This window comes from Uloborus diversus, chromosome 2 (genome assembly GCF_026930045.1).
Source record: "Uloborus diversus isolate 005 chromosome 2, Udiv.v.3.1, whole genome shotgun sequence".
NCBI lineage: Eukaryota > Metazoa > Arthropoda > Arachnida > Araneae > Uloboridae > Uloborus > Uloborus diversus.
Genome location: NC_072732.1, coordinates 151,223,168 through 151,248,072, shown reverse-complemented (window position 1 = coordinate 151,248,072; position 24,905 = coordinate 151,223,168). Strand labels below are relative to the sequence as shown.

Sequence of the window (24,905 nt, the reverse complement as noted above, 5' to 3'; positions counted from 1 at the left end):
GATTTTTTTCGGGGGGGTTGAGGAGTATTTAAAGGAGTCTTTTTTCTTTCATTTATGGTGTCTCTTTTTTTTTGGGGGGGGGGGGACTTTGTACAGATAGCTCCAATGAGTTATTCGAGTCCCTGTATGAAAAGTTTATGACCCTATATGACTCTTCCATAAGTATATTAATCAACTAACATATAACCAAATTTCACGGTGAAGTTATAATAAAACAAGTAACTGCATTTAAACTGTGTTGTTTGTTTGTTTGTGGCTTATTAGTGCTTGCTTTTCAAACGTGGTACAATTCGATTTTTTAAAAATAATTTTTCATATTTGCCTCTTATGTGACATTAAAAATATTTTTAAATTAATTAAAACGAATTGGATGAATAAAACACAATTTAGGAATGGTTCTTAAGTTCCATTATAAACTAATATATTTAAATCATTAAAAATTAAATCATTATTAATTAATTGTTTTTGTTAAATGTTTTTTTTTCTTAACTGTACACCATTAATGAAGTAACTTAACTTGATCCGTAACGATTGTATCAAAAGAATTGCTTCATTTTGCTTATCGCCAAATATGGCGATAAACAAACGAATCTAGCAACCTTTTTCAAATATGGCGGCTGGATTTAGCTGTATTTAACGGACGGTACAAATGTGTTATTTGTACTCTAATTTTAGTTTTCCTGTAATAAAATGAGAAATTGGTGATTTGTGTTTAATTTCAAGTTTTATGCTGATTATATTATTCTTAGACGCTACTGTTTTCAAGAAAAAGTAAAAACAAACATGTCGATTTGGAGATTTTTGAAAGGTATGGTTGATTTCTCAGATTATTCATAACTGTTTTGAGATAAATGAAAATTTTGTCCTCCATAGGCAAATAATTTTTTTACATTTTAAAAAAAGTTTAAAAGACTTCAATACAAAGCTTTCCCTTAACCTGTGGTTGTATTTCTTAAAAACTAATACTGGTGCGCCGGTAGGCAGTGTTGGGCATCAACTAAAAAAATCAACTAAATTTGTAATTGATTGATTAGTTGACTAAAGTAATCTGACTCCCATTTAGTTCAGACTAATATTTTTAAAATTTAATTCAGTTGCAGACGAAGATTAACGTTAATTTAAACTAACTCGTTAGTCGCTGAAAAAAACTAATTTAGTTCAGATTGATTTAGTTCAGATTAAATTAATCAGATTGAATTTAGTCAGATTAAAAGTAATCAAATTGATTTGATTACTTTTTTAATTCAGATTAAATTCGTAAAATATAAATGTCACATGAACAGAGGCACATTTGTATTTCTACGTGTATATACATATTTATGCAAGCATACACGAGTTAATACTATTATATACGACCATGTACGTGTATACAGGAGAATATGCATATGGATACGTGTTACCCCAAGTATACTCGTGTACAGAGGTTAATTTGCTTTTAATTGTGCATACACATACTTATGCGTGCACACAAACCAAAATACGTGTATATACGTGTAAACATGACAATATGCGAATAGATACGTGTTACCCCGAGTATACTCGTGTAAAGAGGTACATTTGTATTTCGAATGTATATATATATTCAAGCATGCATTATACGAGAAAGTACGTATATACACACGAGAATATGCGTATAGATATGAGTAACCCCGAGTATACTCGTGTAAAGAGGTACATTTGTATTTGTATGTATATATACATATTTGTGCGTGCATATAGGAGAAGGTGCATGTATATACAAGTATGTTCATGTACGCACGAGAATATATATAAACATACGTGTTACCCTGAGTATACTCGTGTACAGAGGTAATTTTCTATTTAAACGTGTATATACATATTGATGCATGCATATACGAGAAAATACGTGTATATACGAGTAAGTACGTGTGCACACGACAATAGGCATATAGATACTTGTTTAACCTGAGTATACTCGTGTACGATGGCCCATTTGTATTTCTACGTGTATATGGATATTTATGCGTTTATAAACGAGTAAATACGTATATATATGAGTATGTACGTGTACATACGATAATATGCGTATAGATACGTGTTACCCCGAGTATACTTGTGTACAGTTGGTAAATTTGCTTTTAATTGTGTATATACATACTTATGTGTACACACAAGCGAAAATACGTGTATGTACGTGTACACATGAGAATATGCGTATAGATACGTGTTACCCCGAGTACGCTCGTGTAAAGAGGTACATTTGTATTTCTACATGGGTCATTCCATATCAAATCAACGAGCCTCACAACTTGACCATCACGAATTCCAACCAATTTCAGGGGATTGATTATATATATAAAATGATACAGAAAAATATTTTTTTTTAGATTTTTAAGTTGCCCGGTTTTTTGTGTAGGGCTATGTAAAAAAGGGGGAAAAATACAAAAAACGAGGTTTTGGTTATTACAAAAAGTTAATTTTCTCAGCTTCTATTGGAGCTAAAGAGTTCATTTTGGTTTTATTTTAAAGCTTTCAAAATGGGTTTTTATAGGATATGTCACATTATAAGGTTTGGGGTCATTAATATTTCAAGGTCACGAAAAATATAATTTGACCTTGAATATTTCAAAAAGTGTATCTTTTAAAAATCTGAAAAAAAATTATTTTGTACCTACTAATGCCCTGTATATGTGAAAAAAATTTCATAATGGGGTTGCGATGGGATCATGGCAAAGTAAAATAGTGAACATATATCTATTTACTACTTAAATGCAATTTGTAGCATTTCCGAAAATTTTTACAGAAGGACACAAGTTATTTTTACAACTTTTGGTTAGCATTGTCCATTTCTTCCTTCGAGAAGTTATAAACTCTTCCTGTGGGATTTATCCTGGGATTCACTTTTGATATTATATCGTCTACAGGTACATTCAGAATATCCTCTACGTCTGGATAGTAAAAAGAATATGAAGGTCCATGTGGATGCAAGAATTTTATCTTAAGTGTTTGATTTTCTTCATCAGAGTCTAAAACGCAACCTAACCACCAATGTCCATCATACCTGCAGATTAAAAACCCGACCATTTCTGCGAATTCAATATAATCGCGAGCAGCTCTTACATATTCTATTCTTGAATTTTTTGAAAATGAAAATATTTTGACTTCCATGTGATTCATGTTCAGTGGAATAAAAGAATGGAGTTTCTGAGTACTTGGTATTCTTCTTGCGGTCATTAACCTGTTTTTCAAAGCCTCCTCTTCTTGTTTATGTTCTTCAGTTGTACTATATTGAAAATGTATTGTCTTAATGTGATCTTTTGCCCATTCATACAGCTGTCGAGGAGTCATAAATTGGTCATTACGTATCATTTGAAGACTAGCTCTCGCTGCTAGTCTTTTCACAGTGCCTTCTACACCATCGCATGCACTTTTGCCGTGTGATAATGCAAAAAAGTGCCATTGTGCTTTGATATCAAAGTCTGACTCATGGTAGCAGAGATTCAGAAAATTAAATCGATTTTTGTACTGAGAAGCAGCACCATCACTATAGTAATAAATTAAGTTTGGTTTTGTGTTATAATGAGATTGCATGAAAGAAATTAGATGTTTTTGAAAAAGATGGACTGCTGTTGTGTCATGTACAAGGCAATCAGAAATTATTACTAGAGATGTATTCATTACTGCTTTTGTGGAAGGGTCCTGAAAATAAATGATGAAGGGGTGAATTGTAGCTTGAGCATTGTTCCAATGGAAACCTTGGGCAGCATCCTGGAGGATAAAAGAATAATTCTCTGCAAAGTCGCAGATTACAAGGTATTCTCCTTCTTTTAACGATTGTTTTAGATGCGTGAGATAGCTCGATTGTTGACTTGCAAGAAATGAGTGAAAAAGAAGTTTTGGGAGATTTTCAAAAAAATATATTGATGATTTCTTCAGTAGCTTTCACTAATGTCTCGAGAGATGTTCTTTTTTCAACTTGTATCCACTGTTTATACGTGATATTTTCAACGCAGTTGAATTCAAAAGCTTCTTCGATTCTTTCTTTGACTCTTTCAAACCGAGGACAATTTATACAGTTTCCAAAGTAACATGCTTCAGTAGGATTTTCGCAAACTGCATATTTCATAACATCTTTGTAAGAGTTAATTGGTTTATCACCTTCCATCAGTTCTTTCATTCTGCATTGACTAAACATCAATTTTGCATTTTGGTGTGTTGTACACACACACACTGTGAGTTCCACTTGCACCTGCAAGAATACAGTGTTTCTGCCTGAGTTCACAAAACTTTGAAAATCCTATTTTCAACAGAGGGTATTTTTGTTTAAATAATGCAAAAGCTTCTCGCAAGTTACACAAAATTAATTTTTTTTGAATATGTTCTCGTTTTCCATTTACCTTAAGAGAGATGAAATCTTTTTTTCCCGGCATCATTCGACTTATTTCCTCACTCTCATACAGATCAGTTACTTTTTTTGCTGTTTCAGAATCTAAAGTTTTACCAGGTTTAGGATCAGGGCATGACATAACACCTTTTTCTTTAACCAGATTTTTAGCCTTTCTTGCAGTGTAATCTGTTACATCAAATTCATCTTGGTAATCTTTCAAAGTCCAACTTTTTGGCATTGTTGTTAATATTTGCATTCTGATGCTCTTATCATCTGTACTTTTATATTTTTCTTTCAACTGGTTAATAATTTCACGGTCAGGGGACACAGGAATATCATCTTGTTCAGGATCTTTGGGTGTATATTTAATACTTTGCTTTTGAATGCTGTTGCTGCTTTTTTAAACTTTTCTTGGGGATATTTCTTCTCACCTAACCGTTTTTTCTGAAGAGGTGATTCATTTAAAGCTATCAAACTTTTGTTCAAAGCATTAAAAGCTTCATCTTTTTCTGGGGTACATAAAGGATCTATTTGTTCAGATTCATCATCAGAACTAGATTCCAACTCCCTCTTTTTAGGCAACTGCTCCTTAGCAGATAGTTGAATTTCCTTGCGGCAAGAATCACAAATCTTGTAGCCTTCTTTGGGAAAAGTAAATGTTTGCACCAAGTTTTTGCTTATAGTTGTCAAGCTTTTCTTGTAACAGTTATGGCCTAATTTTTCAAATGCGTTGCAGCAATATGTTTTACTTGAAGCTGTAGAAGTTGAGGGTTCCATCTCTAAATTCTGACTGAAAGCTGTGATAAATTGCAAAAGTTTAAAAATTTTAAGTAGAAAAAAGTAAAGAAAGATAAATCCTGTTGAGCAGTGGATCACTGAAACTTCTGCTTCAAGAGCTGACCATAGACTGAATTCTCTTCTCTCTGTTTACAAGTCCATTCCTTAAGGGGAGGGACTCCTGTCAGATTTATTGACTTCTTAGAAGAAACCTACCACATGGCTGAGTGAACCACATGGCCCTGTAGGGCCATGTGGTTGACTGGGAAGCTCTAGTATACTTCAAAAACTAACAACATATTTATTTGATCACAGTGTTGTTCTTGTTTAGTGCATGATTTTAAAAAGAGTAAAGGAATATTTAAAACAAAAAGGAACTGGAGGGGTGAAAAATTTAGAATGATTAAGTCATGTAATTTATTTTATTTTTAGTAGATATACATATGATACTAAAAAATATTTTTCATTCAAAAAAAAAAAAAGTTATGCCATTTCAAAAATAAATATGCCAGCAAAAAATTTTTTTCTTTAAAATTCATAAAATAAAACTATTTTTTTAATATTGATATTAATTTTAATTTATGTTCAGTACATATGTATAGTATATAATACCCCTTAATAACGTGTTAATATTAATATATTATTAAATAAATATTTGCTGCAGTATGGTTGATTTTTTAAAAAAAATATGCATATAAAATAAAAAAGAAAAATTAAAATACACTTTTTGAAATATAGAAGGTCAAAGGTCAAAGTGTTTGACCTTGAAATTAAAAAATCAAGAAATATAAGCATGTCACATATCAAATAAAAGGTCAATTCAAGCACTTTCTAAAAACACCAAAAGCAATGTTCTGCGACAATACGGGAACAAATAATGACTCATTATATGATTAGCAAAATGCAAAATTGTACATTTTTTGCTTATCTTTGGATCGAATTATCTCAGAAACTAAAATAGATAGAGACTTATTATTGTGTATTTATTCCTTTTTATGTAAACCTAACAATTGAGCCAAATATCAAAAAAATTTGAGAAGATCAGGTTGAAAATGCCATTTTTTTCGTTGATTTGACATGGAACGACCCACATGTATATGCATATTTAAGCGGGCATATACGAGAAAGTACGTATTTTCGCTTGTGTGCATGCATAAGTATGCATATACACAATTAAAAGCAAATTTACCTCAGTACACGAGTATACTCGGAGTAACATGTAGCTATACGCATACTATCGTGTGTACTCGTACATAATCGTATATATACGTATTTACTCATTTCTAAACGCATCAATATGCATACACACGTAGAAATACAAATGTGCCTTCATACACGACTATACTCGGGTTAAACACCTATCTATAAGCCTATTGTCATATGTACACGTAAATACTCGTATATACACGTAATTTCTCTTATATGCATGCACCGATATGTATATACACGTTTAAATAGAAATTTACATCTGTAAACGAGTGTACTCGGGATTACACATATGTTTTTATATATTCTCGTGTGTACATGAACATACTTGTATATACACGTACCTTCTCCTATATGCACGCACAAATATGTATATATACATACAAATACAAATGTACCTCTTTACACGAGTATACTTGGGGTTACTCATATCTATACGCATATTCTCGTGTGTACACGAACATACTTGTATATATACGTACTTTCTTGTATATGCACGCTTGAATATGTATATACACATCGAAATACAAATGTACCTCTTTACACGAGTATACTCAGGGTAACACGTATCTATACGCAAATTCTCATGTGTACACATACATACATGTATTTTCGCTTGTGTGCACACATAAGTATGTATATACACAATTAAAAGCAAATTTACCACTGTACACAAGTATAATCGGGGTAACACGTATCTATACGCATATTATCGTCGTGTGTACACGTACATACTCATATATACACGTATTTACTCGTTTATAAACGCATAAATATGCATATCCACGTAGAAATACAAATGTGCCGTCATACACGAGAATACTCGGGTTAAACAAGTATCTATATGCCTACTGTCGTGTGTACACGTACTTACTCATATATACACGTATTTTCTCGTATATGCATGCATCAATATGTATATACATGTTTAATTAGAAATTTACATCTGTCCACGAGTATACTTGGGGTAACACGCATGTTTACATATATTTTCGTGTGCATGAACATACTTGTATATACACGTACCTTCTCGTGTATGCACGCATAAATATGTATATACACGTACAAATACAAATGTACCTCTTTACACGAGTATACTCGGTGTAACACATATCTATATGCATATTCTCGTGTGTACACAAACATTCTTGTATATACACGTACCTTCTCGTATATGCATGCTTGAATATGTATATACACTTCGAAATACAAATGTACCTCTTTACCCGAGTATACTCGGGGTAACTCGTATCTATACGCATATTCTCATGTGTACACGCATATACACGTATTTTCGCTTGTTTGCACGCATAAGTATGTGTATACACAATTAAAAGCAAATTTACCTCTGTACACGAGTATACTCGGGGTAACACGTATCCATATGCATATTCTATTGTATACACGTACATACTCGTATATACACGTATTTACTCGTGTATGCACACATAAACATGTATATTCACTTAAAAATTCAAATATACCTCCGTACACAAGCATACGCGTGATAACACGTTTATATACGTACATGCACGCACATCGTCGTATATACATGTATTAACTCGTGTATGCTTGCATAAATATGTACATACACGTAGAAATACAAATGTGCCTCTGTTCATGTGACATTTATATTTTACGAATTTAATCTGAATTAAAAAAGTAATCAAATCAATTTGATTACTTTTAATCTGACTAAATTCAATCTGATTAATTTAATCTGAACTAAATCAAAATGAACTAAATTAGTTTTTTTCAGCAACTAACGAGTTAGTTTAAACTAATGTTAATCATGGTCTGCAATTGAAAAAAATGAAATTAAATTTAATCTGAACTAAATGTGAGTCAGATTACTTTAGTCGTTTGAGGATTTAGTTGATTAATGCCCAACACTGCCGGTAGGTATAGTGGTATAGTACCCAAGTATTGACCGTAAGTCTCATTATTTAGAAGGCTGACCAGTTATCCCCAACACAAATTCAAGACGCTGAAATATTCCGTTTCCGGAAGGAAAAAATCTGGAGAATGAAGTTAACCAACAGCAACAATTGTATGAAACCCAAACACTGCTGTTATTTTGAATCAATTTGAACTTTCACATTATTCAGGGGCGTAGGGGCTGAGGGAGCTTGGGCTTAGCTCCAAGAGAAAAATTCTCACACAACAGCTTTTTGCCGTACATTGTGCACCTCAAACTTGATTTCAAAAATGCATAGTTCTTCGGCCAGGTTGTTTGGATTGAGAGCTCTCAGGATCAGATTTAATTGAAGGAGGAGAGTATTCATGCCGGGGCTCTGCAGAGGATGGAGGAAAAATTCCATCAAGTTTTTGAAACTCAAACCAAAAATTTTTGAACAAGCTATGACTAGCACACTCTCCAGCATCCAGAGTATGCCCACAAATTTCTTTTCTATGTTACTGCTTAGCAGTCATTCATTAATTAGGTAAGGGTCCTGAGGGGGAGGGAAGGTTTTAAAAATTTCTATATATCCTTACTTTTGGAGGGGGGGGGGGGTCAAACCCATTCTTACATAATGTTTACCAAGTCAATAATTTAATATTGGAAATCTATCTATGGCATGCTTTCTTTTTAAGATATCGCATCAAAAACAAAAAACAAAAAAGTTGAAAAAACTTTCAGTTGAGATTTCAACTCTTTAGTAAATATTTCTTTGCACAAAATGTTTAAAATAGTTCAAAAATAGATAATTTAGTAATGATTCCAGTGATGCAATATTTATTATTTCATTGTCTTGAAAAAGGAAATGGAACCTTACATAAAAATAGGGGGGGGGGGAGTGTTTGAAAAATCTTACATACCCTTACATGGGGGTGGGGCCAGTAATGTTGCTACAGTTTCTGCCGCCCAGGGCGGTTCTTCTATTTGCCGCCCTTTCGCTCAGACATAACTAGTACATTATACAATAGAAAATTATTGAACTTAAAACCAAAAACTTTGTTTAAAAGGGGGAAAAAAGAACATATTTTAATCCGAATTTTTTCTACAAGAACAGGGAGGATCAGGTCCTTTTTTTGAATAAATTTTTTAAATTTATATAAAAAATCGCAATTAAAGGGGGGTTGGGGCCGAATCTTCTTCAAAACTGAAGTGAATTTTTTCCTTTGGTGACGTTAGGAGGTAAGGGGCTTCTCCAGAATATTTTTCACTATCAAAGTTTCACAATTTTCGTAGGGGACGTTAAAAGATGAGGAAGGTTCAGGGCTCGATACGAAAGCATTTTAACGTTTGAACTATGAGAAACAGAGTTGTAGGCTCTCTTTGATAGTGTTTAGGGAGGAAAGAGGCTCGGGGTTCCCTTTCGAAACATTTTTTAAATTGAAATAAATTTTAGACAATCCTTTTGGCTACGTTAAGGTAATGGGGAAGCTTCGAGCCTCTCTTTGAATATGTTTTAACACCCGAAGGAGAGAGAGGCCTCAAAAATGCAATTATTGTAGGATATCTTCATGGACCTTTGGGGTGGGGTGATATAATATCCCAAAAATGCTGTTAAGTCAGGTACGTGATCCTGGAACTTTTTCAAAAGTCACGTCCTGGAAAGATGACTTGAGGATTTGTTTGATAACGTTAGGAGAAAGAAGGATGGAGGAGGCTCCCTCCTGAAATTGAAATGCGTTGTACGCTGTTTTTCAGAGAAATGTTCCGAATGTTCCTGTCGAAATTTCTGAAATCAAAATTTTAAGCTCTCTGTGGTGACGTTTGAAAAAGGGATAGGGATTTGGGGGGAAGGTCATTCGCCAAAAATGTTTTGAAATTGAAGTTTTAAAACTGCAACAATAGGCTTCCTTTGGAGATGTTAGATGAGATTAATGTGGATATCTTTCTAGGAAAATTTTTAAAATTGAAGTTTTGAAAGCAAAATTTTCGGCTATCTCAATTTCTTGTTTGGCAGGAAGCTTTTCTAGTTGAGGTGGTTGCTTGATGAGCAAAAAGCTTCCCGCCAAACTAGATAAACAATTTAAAGGATCTATCCGGATAGTTCTGAGGAGTTGAAGGTAGGAGGAGTATCTAACAGAAGTAGGTGTGATTAAAGAGGAGAACAGGGAGGATTATAGGTTGACAGATACTTGGTGGGTAAACTAGATATCATGACTTTTTAAGGCTGAGGTTTTTTTGGTTTGGGATGAAAACTTGTGGGGAAGAGTTAAAGGTTTTCTTGGCGGGGATATTTCTACAATAAGGTTGATTTTGCCGAGATTATAATATTCATCATGTGGACCTGTTAAAATGCTATTTCAAAATTATTTTAAGGTAATGAATTATTTCATGAGCGGTTTTTTATACTTTTGTTGCTGTTATTTTGAAAAAAATGTGATCTCTTTGCATCAGTACAAGAATCAAATTTTACTACATTTTTGATGATTACTACACTTTGGTAGCAGGCAAATAAAGGAAATTTCTTTTTATTTTTAGAAAAATCATTCCTCAAAATTTTCAAGTGAAATTCTGTGTTCTTTAGAAGAACCAAAAATTAATTTTACACTAACTTTAACTGTGTGTCAATAGATATTAAAAATATGTTTAATCTATACTTTTAAGGTGGGTTGTTGATTTTTTTTCCCCAGATAAATTCTATTATATGCCAATTTAATACCTTTCATGCCCTCACTTTCAAAATTGCGATTCCACTTGCATCCACTACGGGAATCAGATTTTTTTTCATTTTTGTTATTTGTTACCCTTTGTTAAGAAAGAGGTAAACAATTAAACTTCCTTTTTGTTTTTTAAATCACAAAATTGAGAAGCTTTAATCAAAATTCTGTGATCTTTTAGAACATCATAATGTCAAAAAGTTAAGGAAAGTAATGTCATATACCCCGCCCTTGGCGACTTTTTCCTGTTAGAGCTAAGAAAGAGTCGCCAAGAAAACGATGTATGACGACATACGTCCTACATCGTTCTTCGCGATGCTGTTTTAGCTCCAACAGGAAAAATTCAGATAAAAAAACGTGATCAAAGCACTTCAGAAGACAACACAATATATATATAAACAACGTAAAAGCACAGCAAAAAACATCGCGAATATTTTCTTCAAAAATTCCAGAAACTAGAAAGTTTTTGTACACAAAGAAAAATTACTAGTAGGTTTTTACAATGCTTAAATTACCAAATTACCGTCACAACTCAACAAAGAAATATGTACCAATAGAAATAAAAGCTATTTTGCAACATGCATTTCATCAAACAAAAACTTTTCTCATACTCTGCTAAAGAAGAGCAAAGCGATTCAAATTGTGATGTTTAAAGTGGAAAACATCCCCAAAATCAATAACTATTTCAGCCGGAAAAAAAAACGCTTAGTTACTCAAATTTCGATGTTTGAAAAGTAGAAATGTCTCAATAGAACATCCCAAACATAAACAATACAAAAATACCATACATTAATTTGCTATCCAGACATGCTTTCAAAATACCTATTATATTTTACATAAAGTAACACCTTCATATTTTTATAAAATGCTAGAGTCAACTTATTTTCAGAAATTCAGTACCTAAAGGAGGTACGTTTATAGAATATGTCTAAATAATTAGTGGCATCGATAAGAATTAACTTTTAGAATAAAATAACCGTACTATTTTTGTAAAATTAATTTACATAGAGTAAAAATAAAGTTATAAAATACAAGAAACTCTCAAGATTTTGTAAAAACAAAGAATTTCGGAAGTGAGAGTTTTTTTCTTTCTTTTTTTTTTAAATTCAAAAAAATGAATTTTCGTTTTTATGGTATAAATCCTCGCACTCGGTCTGAAACAAAACAATATATGACAGTGGCACCTTACAAATACACACCAAGTTGGAGTTTACTTTTAATTAACGTTCAAGTTTGAAGAAACTGGCATTTTCTAATATTTATTCATCAAAATACAACTATTGAAATTAAATTAACACAAAATAAGCTTTCCTGTAAGGTATATCGCACGAAAAAACAAGAATCTCTCCTGCGTGAACCGATAACAAGTGAACAAGTTTGAACAGATCTAAGATTGCCTTCGGGTTGCCAAACACAGGTTAGTTTCACCAGGGATGCCATGCTTAAAAAATTATCGCCTCATTGGCGAGAAAGATATTTCAGTTTTCTGCAAAAAATCGGATGTCACCAAATGGGGGGGTATATCACATCTGTACCAACGGCTCCCTGTCCGAAAAATTTTAAAAATTAAAGAACTAAAACTGCAATTTCTATTTATCTGTGGGGACATTAAGAAAGGGTCTGGGGATCGGGGGCTATCTCCCAGAAGTTTTCTGAAATTAAATCTCAAAAACACAAAATTTGACTCTCTTTGCTCACTTCTAGTAAAGGTCAAGATTTACGGTCGCCACTCGCCACATGGCGACTCAGTTTTCAAAATTGGCGACCCCAAAAAATTTCTACAGTCGCCAACTTTTTTTGGGGGTTATTTTTATTTTAAATCCCAAGAAAAGAATTCCACACCACTTCACAGATGCATCAGTACAATATGGATTCACCGATAGAGACTTGACTCCGACTGAATGTTGTTTATTTTACAAAGCTTGCATGTTCTTTCTCACTGCCTGCCTGTATGTTGTTTATTTTACGTTGCTTGAATGTTCCTCTTACGCGATTCAGGCCATGTAAAATAAGCAGAATACAGTTAATTAGGAAGCCATTTGCACAAGATTAGAGCGTTTGCTCCTTTGTCTTGACTCTTTGTTTTTCAAGTAATTAGCGTACTATAATCATGATTTCAAGAAGAAATCATTATATTTTAGATTATATTTCAGATTAATTTTGATTATGCCTTCAAAGTAATTACCGTTTCACGTTTTTAGTTTAGTTGCTCAAATGGTACATTAAATTGAAACTTGATTCTTTAACATCGTATTATACACCGCCTCCGATTATAGGAAGCTTTTTTTTTTCTTCAGGCTCATTTTAGAACCTGCAGATTATAAACCGCTCGCGGATGATACGCAGGAAAATACGGTTATTAAACAGGGGGTTCGTACTCTCCGGGAAAACCTTTAATTGTCAGGGAAATTTCAAATTTTGCCACAAAAAATTTTTTTTTTCCAATTTTTTCCCATTGATTTTTGTACCTTGAGTTCAAATCTTCGTTTTTATAAATGTTTCCTGAAAAAAAAATGTAAAAGTTTTGAGGCAAAATGACGCTGGCAATAAAATAAAAAAGGCGACCCCCCCCCCCCAAAAAAAAAAAAAAAACTTCCACGGACGCCATTTTTGCCCCTCAATAGTTCCAAAGAAAAAAATTCCTAGGGTGAACAGGAATTATGCACAAATTTAACGGGAGAAGAACATTTTCCTGCATCCAAAGCACAAGCCTGCAGATGATAGGGTCAATTGGGAAAATCGTTAATCGAAAAGTCTTTTCAGCTACGAATGAAACGTAGTCGCCATTTTTGGTCATTCATAAAATGGAAGTAGACACGATCATTAAATGCCTAAGTTTCCAAAAACAAAGCAGAATCGGATGTTTTCTTTAACTGCAAACTAATTAAAACAACGCAAAATGTGCTGCAACTTTTTTTTTTAATTTTATTTTTAATATCTAATTTCTTGAGAAATAAATTTTGTTCTTAAAACTTAATCTTATTTTCATTACCTTGGACGCAAATGTGCTAAAAACGTTTCAACTGAATTGTAGTTTCACGAAGATTTATTATTTTTAAATTGTTTTCATGCTACAAATTCAAAAAATTATTTCTTAATTTTTGTCGTAGCCGCCATATTTGGTCATTCCCAAGATGGCAGTACACAAGACTTTTTACGTACCTAAGTTTCCGAAAATGGCATTGGATGTTTATTGCAATGCAAACTATTGATAACAACGGAAAATGTGCTTTTTTTTTCGGGTAATTCGTAATTATTTTCTGGAAAAATGCGAAATTTTATCTCCAGAACATTTTTTTAAATTCTAATTGATTTAGACGCTTATGTGCTAAAAACTGACTATTTTGTCTTAATTGTAGTTTTTTAAGGATTAATTATTATTTATAACTACTTTTATGCTACAAATTCAAAAATTTACTCATTATCTTAAATTTTTTACTTAGTCGCCATATTTGGTCGTTTGCGAGATGGAAGTAGACAAAAATTTACAAAAACATAATTCGATGTTTATCTCAATGTCTATTGAAAGCAAATGTACAAAAATGAAAATTTTTAATTTTAATGCAAGCATCCTTTATATGCAAAAGGGGGGGGGGGGGGGGGAACTGATTATTGGCATTGGCCTATGATTGACGGATGTTGACTTTTGTTAGAATGCATTATGGTATGCCCATCGATTCAACAAGTTAATCATATTTCTTTGTACTTTGCTCAATATGTTTTGTGTTACATACTAAGAAGGAAATAAAAAGAAGAATCGTAAACCAAAAGCGGAGTAAGATTGCTGCCGATTACTGCAAAACGCTAATATGCATGACATATGGCATCAAAGAAATGCTAAAATAAGTAGAAAGTACTTTGTTTTAAACATATAGTAAACAAATGAAAACAATTTTGAACAAAATATTTAAAAAAAAACTTAAATTGTGACAGATTTTTTTTTTTTAATCCAAGTTTTTTTTAATATTATTATTTTGCAAGTGGAAAAGTTTCAGTTCCTACGCATTGCTGCTTTGAACAATTTTGACTATTTTGAAAATATTGTTACTTAACCTAATTTTGTTTGAAGCGAGTAACCTGGAATTTTCTAAAAAACAACCTGGAAAACCTGAAAAAGTCAGGGAATTTTTTTTAACCACAAGTGTATGAACCCTCTATTACTTTTTTCAAATTCTTTTTCTAAAACAGTTTTTATGTTTTGCTTTAAATCTTGTTCTGAAAGTATGAAAATATTATGCAAATTTTGGCTCTTCAAAAGTGAAAAAAAAAAAAACAAAAAAAACTATATTGTATGTTTTTCTTTACATAAACCCCCGAAGGTAGTTCCGATCCTATTTGATTCCCAATTAACTCAAACAGCCTTTATTCTGAAAATCGTCAAAATAGGAAGACAAATTATTTAATTTAATGCTTGAAAAAGCAACTTGTTTTTAACCGCAAAAAGCTCACCCCCCCGCGCGCCCCGTTTTAACATTCCTTTGCCATAAACAATGTTCCATGTTGTCCCATAAATCCTGTATTTCATTAAAAATCCTATACATTATTAAAAATAGAAAGAAAAAAAACTACTTTACTATATTTCTATAAACCATATCTTATGTTTCTGCTGTGATGTGAACGCTAATACTCGCGATCGATTAGGAATACGTTCCATTGAAAATCGTTTAAACAACGGGGGCTAGTTTCTATATTTATTCGAATAACTGTTGTAAATTTTTAATCTTCCATCGCATCAAATTAAAATATAAGCCAAATAGCCAGTCCTTTGATCGTTTTCCCTTCTTAGTCATCCTAACATGGAGACGCTGCGTATGGAACGTAGTCGCCATGTTTGGTCATACTCTTAGTTCAAATAATGCAAAAAGAATGGGTTTTTTTCGGAAATGTATTCTTGGTAAATGCCAAATTGTATATTACTGGATTAGATTTGTAGTTAATTATTTTTATGCCAAAAAAATAATAATAATAATAATAATAATATTTATTGAACAAATTCAAATCATATGTTTATCCAATATTTTTTTTTATTTCCTTCGTGCTAATTTTCTTACAGTTAATTTTTTCATTAAACGAGTTACCTGAAAAGTGCATGTTGATTTTTACTGCCGTGGCGTTTGCAATGATTTACAAAAGGATTTTAAAGCAATTTGTTGTTGTTTTTATGGGTAATTCTTTTTTTTTCACTGTGAGACCACCATGGTACTGTCTGTGTACACTACTTTATTTTTGGTTTAATGATTTTTTTTTCTTATGAAACTTAAAAATGGGTGGAATGCACCATTTGTTTCAGGAGCTCCCAACCTTCACCCAATGCCTCTTATATGTCCATGATTAATATAATTTATATTTCTTGTTAGCATTCCTATAGCATCAATTTCATAATATTTGTTTCAAAAAATACAAATTGATATCCCCCCCCCCCATTCTTGTACTAGAGTGCTGTTTTTGAAACCCGGTAAAACTGGTGGCCACCAAGTTTTTTGAGTCTAGTGGCCATTGGCCACTTGAAAATTTTCTGAATCTTGAGCTCTAACTTCTAGGTGGGTCAGAGGCCTCTTTTGGATGTCCTCTTTGGGTCTGCACTTGAATTTGACACGTGTAGAAGTTGATGTCCGATACCGGGGCCCATTTTGCCACCCTCTCCAGATCTAACACTGATGGACAACCCAATTCTTATATCTATGGTAACATCCTCATTAAAAATACTTTAGTCCCTTGAGTTTTCACTGCCGCCCCTTCAAACTGTAACTTAAGGTAAAGGGAGAGAAAAATAAGGAATTATGCTCTCTTGTGTTCATAAGAACATCACATATTTTGTGTCGTAGTCTCGTAGTACTTTTGTTCTCGTAATCATACCAAAAACTTACATTTCAAAGCCTTTTTTTTCGTCCATTTTTTTATAGAATTAAAGTATGATTACCTTGTTTGGATTTTTTCCCCTCATCAAAGGTGTTAAATTGCCGCCCCTAAAAGTGTGCGGGCCTCCTCCTCCGCCCCTCCCTAGCTACGTTACTGGGGGGGGGCAAAAATTGCCAAAATCATTCTTACTTAACTACAGTAGACCCTCGTTTTACGCGGGGTTATGTTCCTCGGAAATGCCACGTAAATTGAGACCTAATACTACAGTTAAAATAGGGGTTTGGTTCCGTAGATAACAAAATACAGTAAAACCTGTAAAGTTGACCACCTTTGTAAGTTGACCACCTGTCTATGTTGACCGCTTTTGTCAGGAACGGAATTAGTCCTATGTTATATAATGAAGGAAAACCTCTGTAACTTGACCACCTCTCTATCTTGACCACCTGTCTATCTTGACCACTAATGAACACCAAATTTGGTTTGGATCATTGTAAAAAACCCTTTGTAAGTTGACCACTTGGTTTATTTTTAAAATTTTACTTAGCAAATTGTTTTATTTTATTATTTTTTTTATAGCTTTCCAAGAACATTTTTGATACCAAACCAGCATTTTACTAACTAAATGAAACAGTAGCATAACTAAACCTCTTTTTGAGTTTAACCACATGGGAAAATTATTAAGAACCCATTTATTCCCCAAACTTGTTTTTCTTTATAAAAACATGTGTCAATAGAAAAGTACAAAGTATTTTTTTCTAGTTGCAATATTTTGGCAACAATGGAATTGTGCTAAAGAGTAAAGTTACTTCCATTGCAGTATTTTTGGTGCAAGGGATTAAGAGATAGGACATTTTCATTTTCAACTGCCTTTTTGAACTATGAGAGTCCAACTTGTTGCTCTTTGTGTTATAGTTTTACATAAAATGGCTTCAAAAAGAAAGTTAGTTGAACTTGCAGATTGATAAAAAGTATGAAATATTAAAACTAATTGAAAAGGGGAGAAAGCTAGAGAAAATTAGCTGACACATATGGAATTTCTAAAACTAGTGTCTAGTAAGTGCGCCAAATTCAATAAGGAGTTATTTTGTTGAAAAGTAGATCATCATAGAGTTATAAATGTATATGAGAAAAATTTGCAATTTTTGATAAGCGATGAATTTTTAGGAACTATTAATATCAAATTAATAACTTTTCATAAACAATAAGATTTTTTTTTTGATCTATTTACTGAAATTTTAAATTTACATGACACATTATACGTCATTCTGGGAAAATAATCTCTAAAAATATTTGAATAACATTTTAAAATATTGTTTCAAAGTAATGCTAAACAATGAAAGTGAGTTAAACAGAAAGAGTAAGTGTCAATCAATCAAAAATGAATACATGGTGCAAGAAATGACAAAAAAAAAAAAAAAAAAAAAATCATTACCCCCTCCATAAGTTGACCACCTGTCTAAGTTGACCACCAAAGGACTGCACCGCAAATGGTCAACTTACACAGGTTTCACTGTACTTCATTCTAGTAAAGACTGATTGTATAAGTTTAATGTGTACTTATATCGACTTTTATGCTCAACATTCATAAAGAAACCATAAATTAATTTCGTATTCTGTTTATAAAGAGGAGCTGACTATGATAGTCTGTTGGCAATCATTAAGAATTTTTTTCTGTAATTCTTTGCAGAGCATTAATAACATATCCATGATCACTTGCATCATTTTCATGATAAACTCTTCCTTCACTAACAGATCAGAAAGATCATTTTTATTGTCTAGGAATGGCTCAAAATTTTTAATATGAGCGTTTTTGGTTTTGGTTGTGCGTCACAGACGTCGGCGTTAGTTTTTGGCCTCTTGTGTCACTCCTAAAAGGTCTTCTTTCAGTGAGTTCTGAACTGTGTGAGTTTAACAACTTTACTTCTGTAAAGGGCTCTGGAACCAATGGCATAAAATGTCTCCAGTGCTCAAAGCTGCGTTTTAGCACGCCAAAATGCAGTTGATTACGCATAATCTGCTATCTTTAGAAGTCTGGATTTTGAAAGAGGGGAAACTGTTATCTGTTTGCATTACCACATCTGGGTAAAACCGAAACTCATCCGTGTAAAATGAAATAAAGGTGTAAAATCTTAAACCGTGTATATAATCGAAAACGTGTAATATAGCTTAAACGCTATACCCGCGTAAAATGAGGGTCTACTGTAATAAATGGGCCCTTAGTTCTGAACGTTCTTGTAAACTTGCTAGTCCATTTAACTTCTGCTCTAATAATCACATGGATATTTCTCTTCCCCCCAACTCCTGCATTTATTTCAGTTATTTTAAAATTTCAAAGTTTATTTGTAATAATCTAACTTAGAAGAACTCTTTTTCAAATTAGGTTATATTTTATATTGAGAAATTTTATTTCTTAATACGGTAGTTGCTTATTTTTCATGAAAGAGCAGATTTTGAAAAGAATAATCACTTACATGAAATACACCGCCAGCTCACTCATTTCCAGCCGAGGTGGTGCACTCTTGGCTTCCTTAAGAGGTTTTCCATCTCCAGCTCAGTCACTTTCCTATGCCGGGCTAATGAGTGCTAATAAGCACAAAACTGCAGTCCTCGGCTGGAAATGAGTGAGCTGGCGGTGTATTTTATGTAATTCTGTTTTAGCCCTGTCTATTGGGCGGTAATTTACTGAATAATCACTTAGTTTGAATTGTCATTTTTTTTTAAATTAAAGTAATTTTTTTAAAAAGAAACTTTGAAAATAGAATCAAATGTATTAAAAATATCTAAACATGCCAATACTGAACATGTGCTTAGCAGAAAGTTGTATGCTGTATTTAAAATATTGTTTTAGAAAATTTTGTAAATCAACATCAACATGCATAAACTTTTTTTTTAGTTAATTATGCAAATAGTTTCATGTCCCTGTGAAAGTTTCTTATTTTGTAGTTTTAGCCCTTAAAGTTCATTTTTTTTAAAGCTATTAGTGATAAAAGCTCTGCAATTATTTCATAAAATCTTATTATTTATATTTAACTCATAAGAAATAAATCTGTATAATTTACAAAAAAAAAGGGGGGGGGCGAGGGGGATATTCTAAAATGTTTTGAGAATGATCTTGTTACAGGGATGGATACAGACTACCATTTTAAGGAAGGGGGTCCCGCTGAAGAACCTTCCAGGCATTCTATTCAATTTCAACATCAATATATAGTAACAATTTAGATAAAAAATTTAACATGTGTGAACTCAACATAACCATTAATGAAAAATTGTTGATGAAGAAATGATAAACTGTCATGCCTCCTGTGTTGAGGATCTAAAGTTAAACATTGTTTAAAAGAGAAATATCTTAATATCCTTTAATGATTAGGTAAGCATATTTGTTGGACATAAATGAAAGATTGGTGCAGTTTTTTTCAATTACAAGATTTTTTAAAAATAGAAATTATTTGTTCTTCTGTGAAAGTTATCGGAATGTCATCTAGCATTCTTTAACTGGTGGAAAAAATTCCTAATCAGACAATTCATTTTTTAATCATTGAAAAAGTAAAGACAAAATGGAAAAAAGCTATAAGGACTTCAGTTGGTTAGGCAAACATTGTTATTATGTCAGTACCATGAAGCCTACATTGCACTTTAGCTGTAATGCCTTTTTATTTTATTAGGTTCAATTACATCCTGTTGCCAAATGTCTATGTCTCGAAGTCTAAAATCTGTGTCCCATCCGAAATTGTCAAATCTACTTCCTCAAGCAAAGATATCAGGTTTGTAAGACGAAGTATTTTTTTTTTTTTTTTTTGCAATCCTGTATTTAATTCTTTCACTCAAATGATATTTATTAATTCACTGATTTTATTTCTGATACAAAAGCATTGTTAAATATTGTATAAATTCTATAAAATATAGTAATAAAAAATTTTATTTTTATTTTGTAGATGAGAAAGAACTAAATTTACCAGATCCTATAATGTACCCTGACTTTTTGAAGTACATAACCTTTTCACCATCAAAGATTTGTTTGATGCTCGAGTCCATTATGGCCACACAATGGGCACTCTGAACCCTCATATGAAGCAATTCATTGCAGGCCATCGCTTAGGAACACTCATATTTGACCTGGATCAGACAGCAGTGCTCCTAAGGCAAGCTCTTAATTTCATCTCTCACATTGCCTTCCGAGGCGGCATCATTATGTTTGTTGCTAGATATAAACAGGTATTTATTTCAATGTTTCTTTCAATTGGAGTTTTATGTTCTTTTACACTTTTATTTATTTATTTTCAGCAGTAACTCAAAAATCCGAATAAAATGAGGCCATAGGTAGTTAGGATATTTGAAAATAAAATAATAAACATGCTTGAACAGTAAAGTAAGAAATAACAACATGAAAAAGCACCAATTGCAGTTTACTGCAGATTTGTGTTTCGACGAAACAAGGAACGCTTTTTTCAATGCAAAAAGCAATAAACTTATGGATTAAGAGACGTCCGAGTACATCCGACGTCTGTTGGATGTCTTTTCATCCATAAGCTCATTACTTTTCTTTTGATCTAAATTGTGTTTCATAAGAAGATGATTTTAAGTTTTAACCTGTTTTGAAAATTTTTCAAAAAAAAAAACTAAGTAAGATTTAAGGGAAAAGTATGGTAAGATCAAATGAAATATTTTATAAATGAAATTTGTTATCAAAATTAGGAAGATGTTTCTTTAACACATGAGGGGGAGTGAATTTAAGATAATAATACTAAGTTGAGATTCTTTCCGCCTTTTTAAACCTCTTACTAATGTGTCATGATCAACAGTGCGCTTCTCCAAAAGTGAGGGAGGGGGGAGAGAATGCTGTGCCAAGAGGGGGCAGTTGACCCCCAAAAGTGCTTGAGAGAGGATGTATGTCTCTGGGTCCCGTTAGACATAGGAGATTGTTATTTTATTCTTGCGGAGAGTGTGTTGGGCTTTGCTGGCCTTTGTCAGGCCAGGTCGTAATCATCAACATCTCTTCACCACCATTTCATCGTCACCGAGTGTAAATAGAAGCTGTAAATAAACTATATTATATGTTATCATGCTGAATTTTCTCCACATCCTATCTCACAAATACCTGCAACGGCCCCCGTTCGGCTATCTCTGACAGATTGAGGGGGGGGATGCAAGGAAATACAGTTACATGTGTCTACTTTCTTTATCTGACTTTGAATTTGATAATGTTTAATTTAATTTCAGAATTCATACATAATTAATGAAACAGCAATCGGTTGTGGAGAATACAGCTACACAAAAGAATGGCATAATGGTACCTTCACTGATTCAAGGAGATTTGGAATGATAACAAGGCTACCAGACCTTTTGATTTTCTTGAACACATTAGACAGTGTCTTTCAGATCCATGGGGCTGTGATTGAATCCAATAAACTACTGATTCCAACTGTTGGGATTGTGGATACTAATTGCTTCCCAAACTATATCACATATCCTGTCCCTGGTAATGATGATACACCTCAATCTATTGAACTCTACTGTAAACTTTTCAAAGAAGCAATATTACGTGGGAAAGCAAAAAGAACTGAATATATTGCAATGTATAAAGATGCAGAAAAGTAAAATCCTCCCATTGTGTCATTTTGTACATTTTTGTAGCATAAATAAAGTCATTTTCATGAAATATGTGATTTTAGTGTTAGCTTGTTTTAAATTGCTTTTTGATCTTCTTTCTTGCATATTTTTAGTGAATTCAATTTTTGAAACTAAATCATGATTTTTCAGTTCTCATTTTCACCAAACTTTGCAATAAATTTCTAGTTTAAAATTTGTTTTAAATTGTCGGAAATTGTTAAAAATTTGTTGGTTCAAAGTGTGGAAAGTTTTGTGTTTGATGAATGGAATTCAATATTTATAGAATTTTACATTGCTAAATATTTTAATTTCTTTTAAAATATTATTTTTAAAATAAAGTGTTGATATTTTGTAAAATTACCTGTATCATATATGAGGCATTGAAAAGCAAAGGAATGTAAGTGGATATTTTCAAGTTTTGAATAAAACGTGTTTAAAGATAATAGGTAGAAATAGAAAGCCTAGGTAGGCTTTCATTGCAAAACGCTTTTCTAAATCATGCTGTATAAGAGAACTTAACATGGCTACTAGCACTATCTCTTGCCCCAAAGCAGAGGAGAGGTTCACCTACCCCAGTTGTACTGGTTATCTTCAATTTTTAAATTTTGTCACTTACATCCCTTTGCTTCTCACTGCTTCATATAATACTTTTTTTTTCTTTCCTGAAGATTAGTTTTATGAATTCATGTGTAGATATTTAAGTTTTGTTCTTTTCTTGTAGCATAGTTTATATATTTTATTTATTATACAGTGAAGCACCGTTTATAGGTTTTTGAATAGACTGTATGAAAAAAAGCATATAAATGAAAAATGTACAATAGGAATGCGTTAATGTGTATAAGACTCTGCAGGGACCAATTAAATAAATGTATAATTGTTAAAAATGTATGAAAGAGAAACATAAACAGTGCTTCCCTTTTTTTGGCTACCATTTTTAAGGAACTTCATGTATATGTTGTGAGTTTGTGTGTATTTGTTAGCATAACATTTAAGTTTTACAAAAAATAATATGAAAATTTCCAATTTAAGAGTCTTAAAAAATAAATAAATAAATTTTAAAAAAATAATAAAGAATCTTTTTTTAAAAAATTTTTAAGTGAATTTTTCTGTCATTGGGGGGGGGGGGGTCCACCTGTGTGTGAACTTTCAACAATTTGACTATCAGTTTCTAAGGAATTAATTTAAATAAGAAATATTTCATAAGAAGCCAATGAAATGTGCTATGTATCATGCAATATTGTAATTTTAAACTGTAGCTTTAAGCGTTTTAAGAAAACGCTATATTAGGAAACCTTTGTTTTTGTGGGGAGAGTAAGAGTTATTTAAGAATGTTATAACACTTTCAATTTGGGAATTTTTATCAAACAAGCACAATGAATCCCTTTTCATCACAATTATTGCTTTTCCATGGCAGGTTTATGTATGACTACTGTTAATAATTTATTATTTAAAAAAATAAATAAAACATTTCTATGAGACATTATTTTTATTTATCATATTTCATTGCAGCGTGACAGTTATAGAGTTCTTGCAAGTTCCGTAACTTAGCACATGAAACAATCCACATTTTTAAACATTTATTTTCAAGAACAATAAAAAGATAAAGCTTTAATGAAATAAAGAAGGTTAAAGTATGAATGAAGACTGGTTAAATCGTTCCAACACATTCTTAGTCAAGATGGTGAGATAGTGACTTGCTCAATTTTCTTTTCTCCTTGACCTCCAACAAAGAATCTCTTCTCAGTTCACTTTCATTCAGTTTGCTCATTTGCATATCACTTTGAATCGCCACAATGTTCATAATGTTAAAGGTTGCCCGGATGAAAAGTGGACAAGTTAAATAAAAATAATACTTTAATGTAAATCTAAAGAAATCAACATGGGCGTTGAAACACAGGTCCGAGCTTTGCGGCAGCAGATCGATGCCTTTTCTGTAGAAAGATTGGGGGCTGATTCCTGAGGAAGTTCTGCACGGCTTCTTTCACTTCATAGTCCAAATGAAAGTGTTTCCCCTGTAATACTCTTTTAAGTGACCCAAATATGTGGAAGTCACAGGGTGACAAGATCCGGGCTATACAAGGGGGTTTGGGGGCTCCAAATTTTCCCAACAGAATTTGTTTAGGATTGTCTGGGTTTCCTGGGAGATGTGAGGGCCGGTTTGTGGATGATAGTGTGAACCGTTCCTTTACTAAGGTTGAGTTAGTCACTGATTTCACGGGTATTAATCCTTCAATTAGCTTGGATCATTTCATTAACAAAGGCAATGGAATCATCGGTGATCGGGATGTTTGCTTAGCCCAGTCTCGGCAGATCCGTTGTCTTTTTTTTTTTTTTTGCTCTTCTCGAAAACTTTTACACCACTTGTTACCATTCGCCGATAGATGTCTGCATTTTGCTCACCTTCCGCAACCAGAAACTGTACTACCGCGCGTTGTTCCAATCTGGACGCATCCATGGATTCCACGACTTTCCTTTTGTACAATTTCCTGTACTG

At 32.7% G+C, this 24,905-nt stretch overlaps 1 protein-coding gene across 1 annotated transcript; it reads left to right on the top strand.

Annotated features, from left to right (window-relative positions):
* Positions 1 to 651: 651 nt before the first annotated feature.
* On the top strand, positions 652 to 23,434 carry LOC129217421 (28S ribosomal protein S2, mitochondrial-like). Its single transcript, XM_054851720.1, is given in 5 exon segments — positions 652 to 808; positions 20,467 to 20,565; positions 20,737 to 20,778; positions 20,781 to 21,016; positions 22,022 to 23,434. Coding segments are annotated over 5 exon segments (780 nt in total). The 5' UTR covers positions 652 to 783; the 3' UTR covers positions 22,400 to 23,434.
* Positions 23,435 to 24,905: the final 1,471 nt, after the last annotated feature.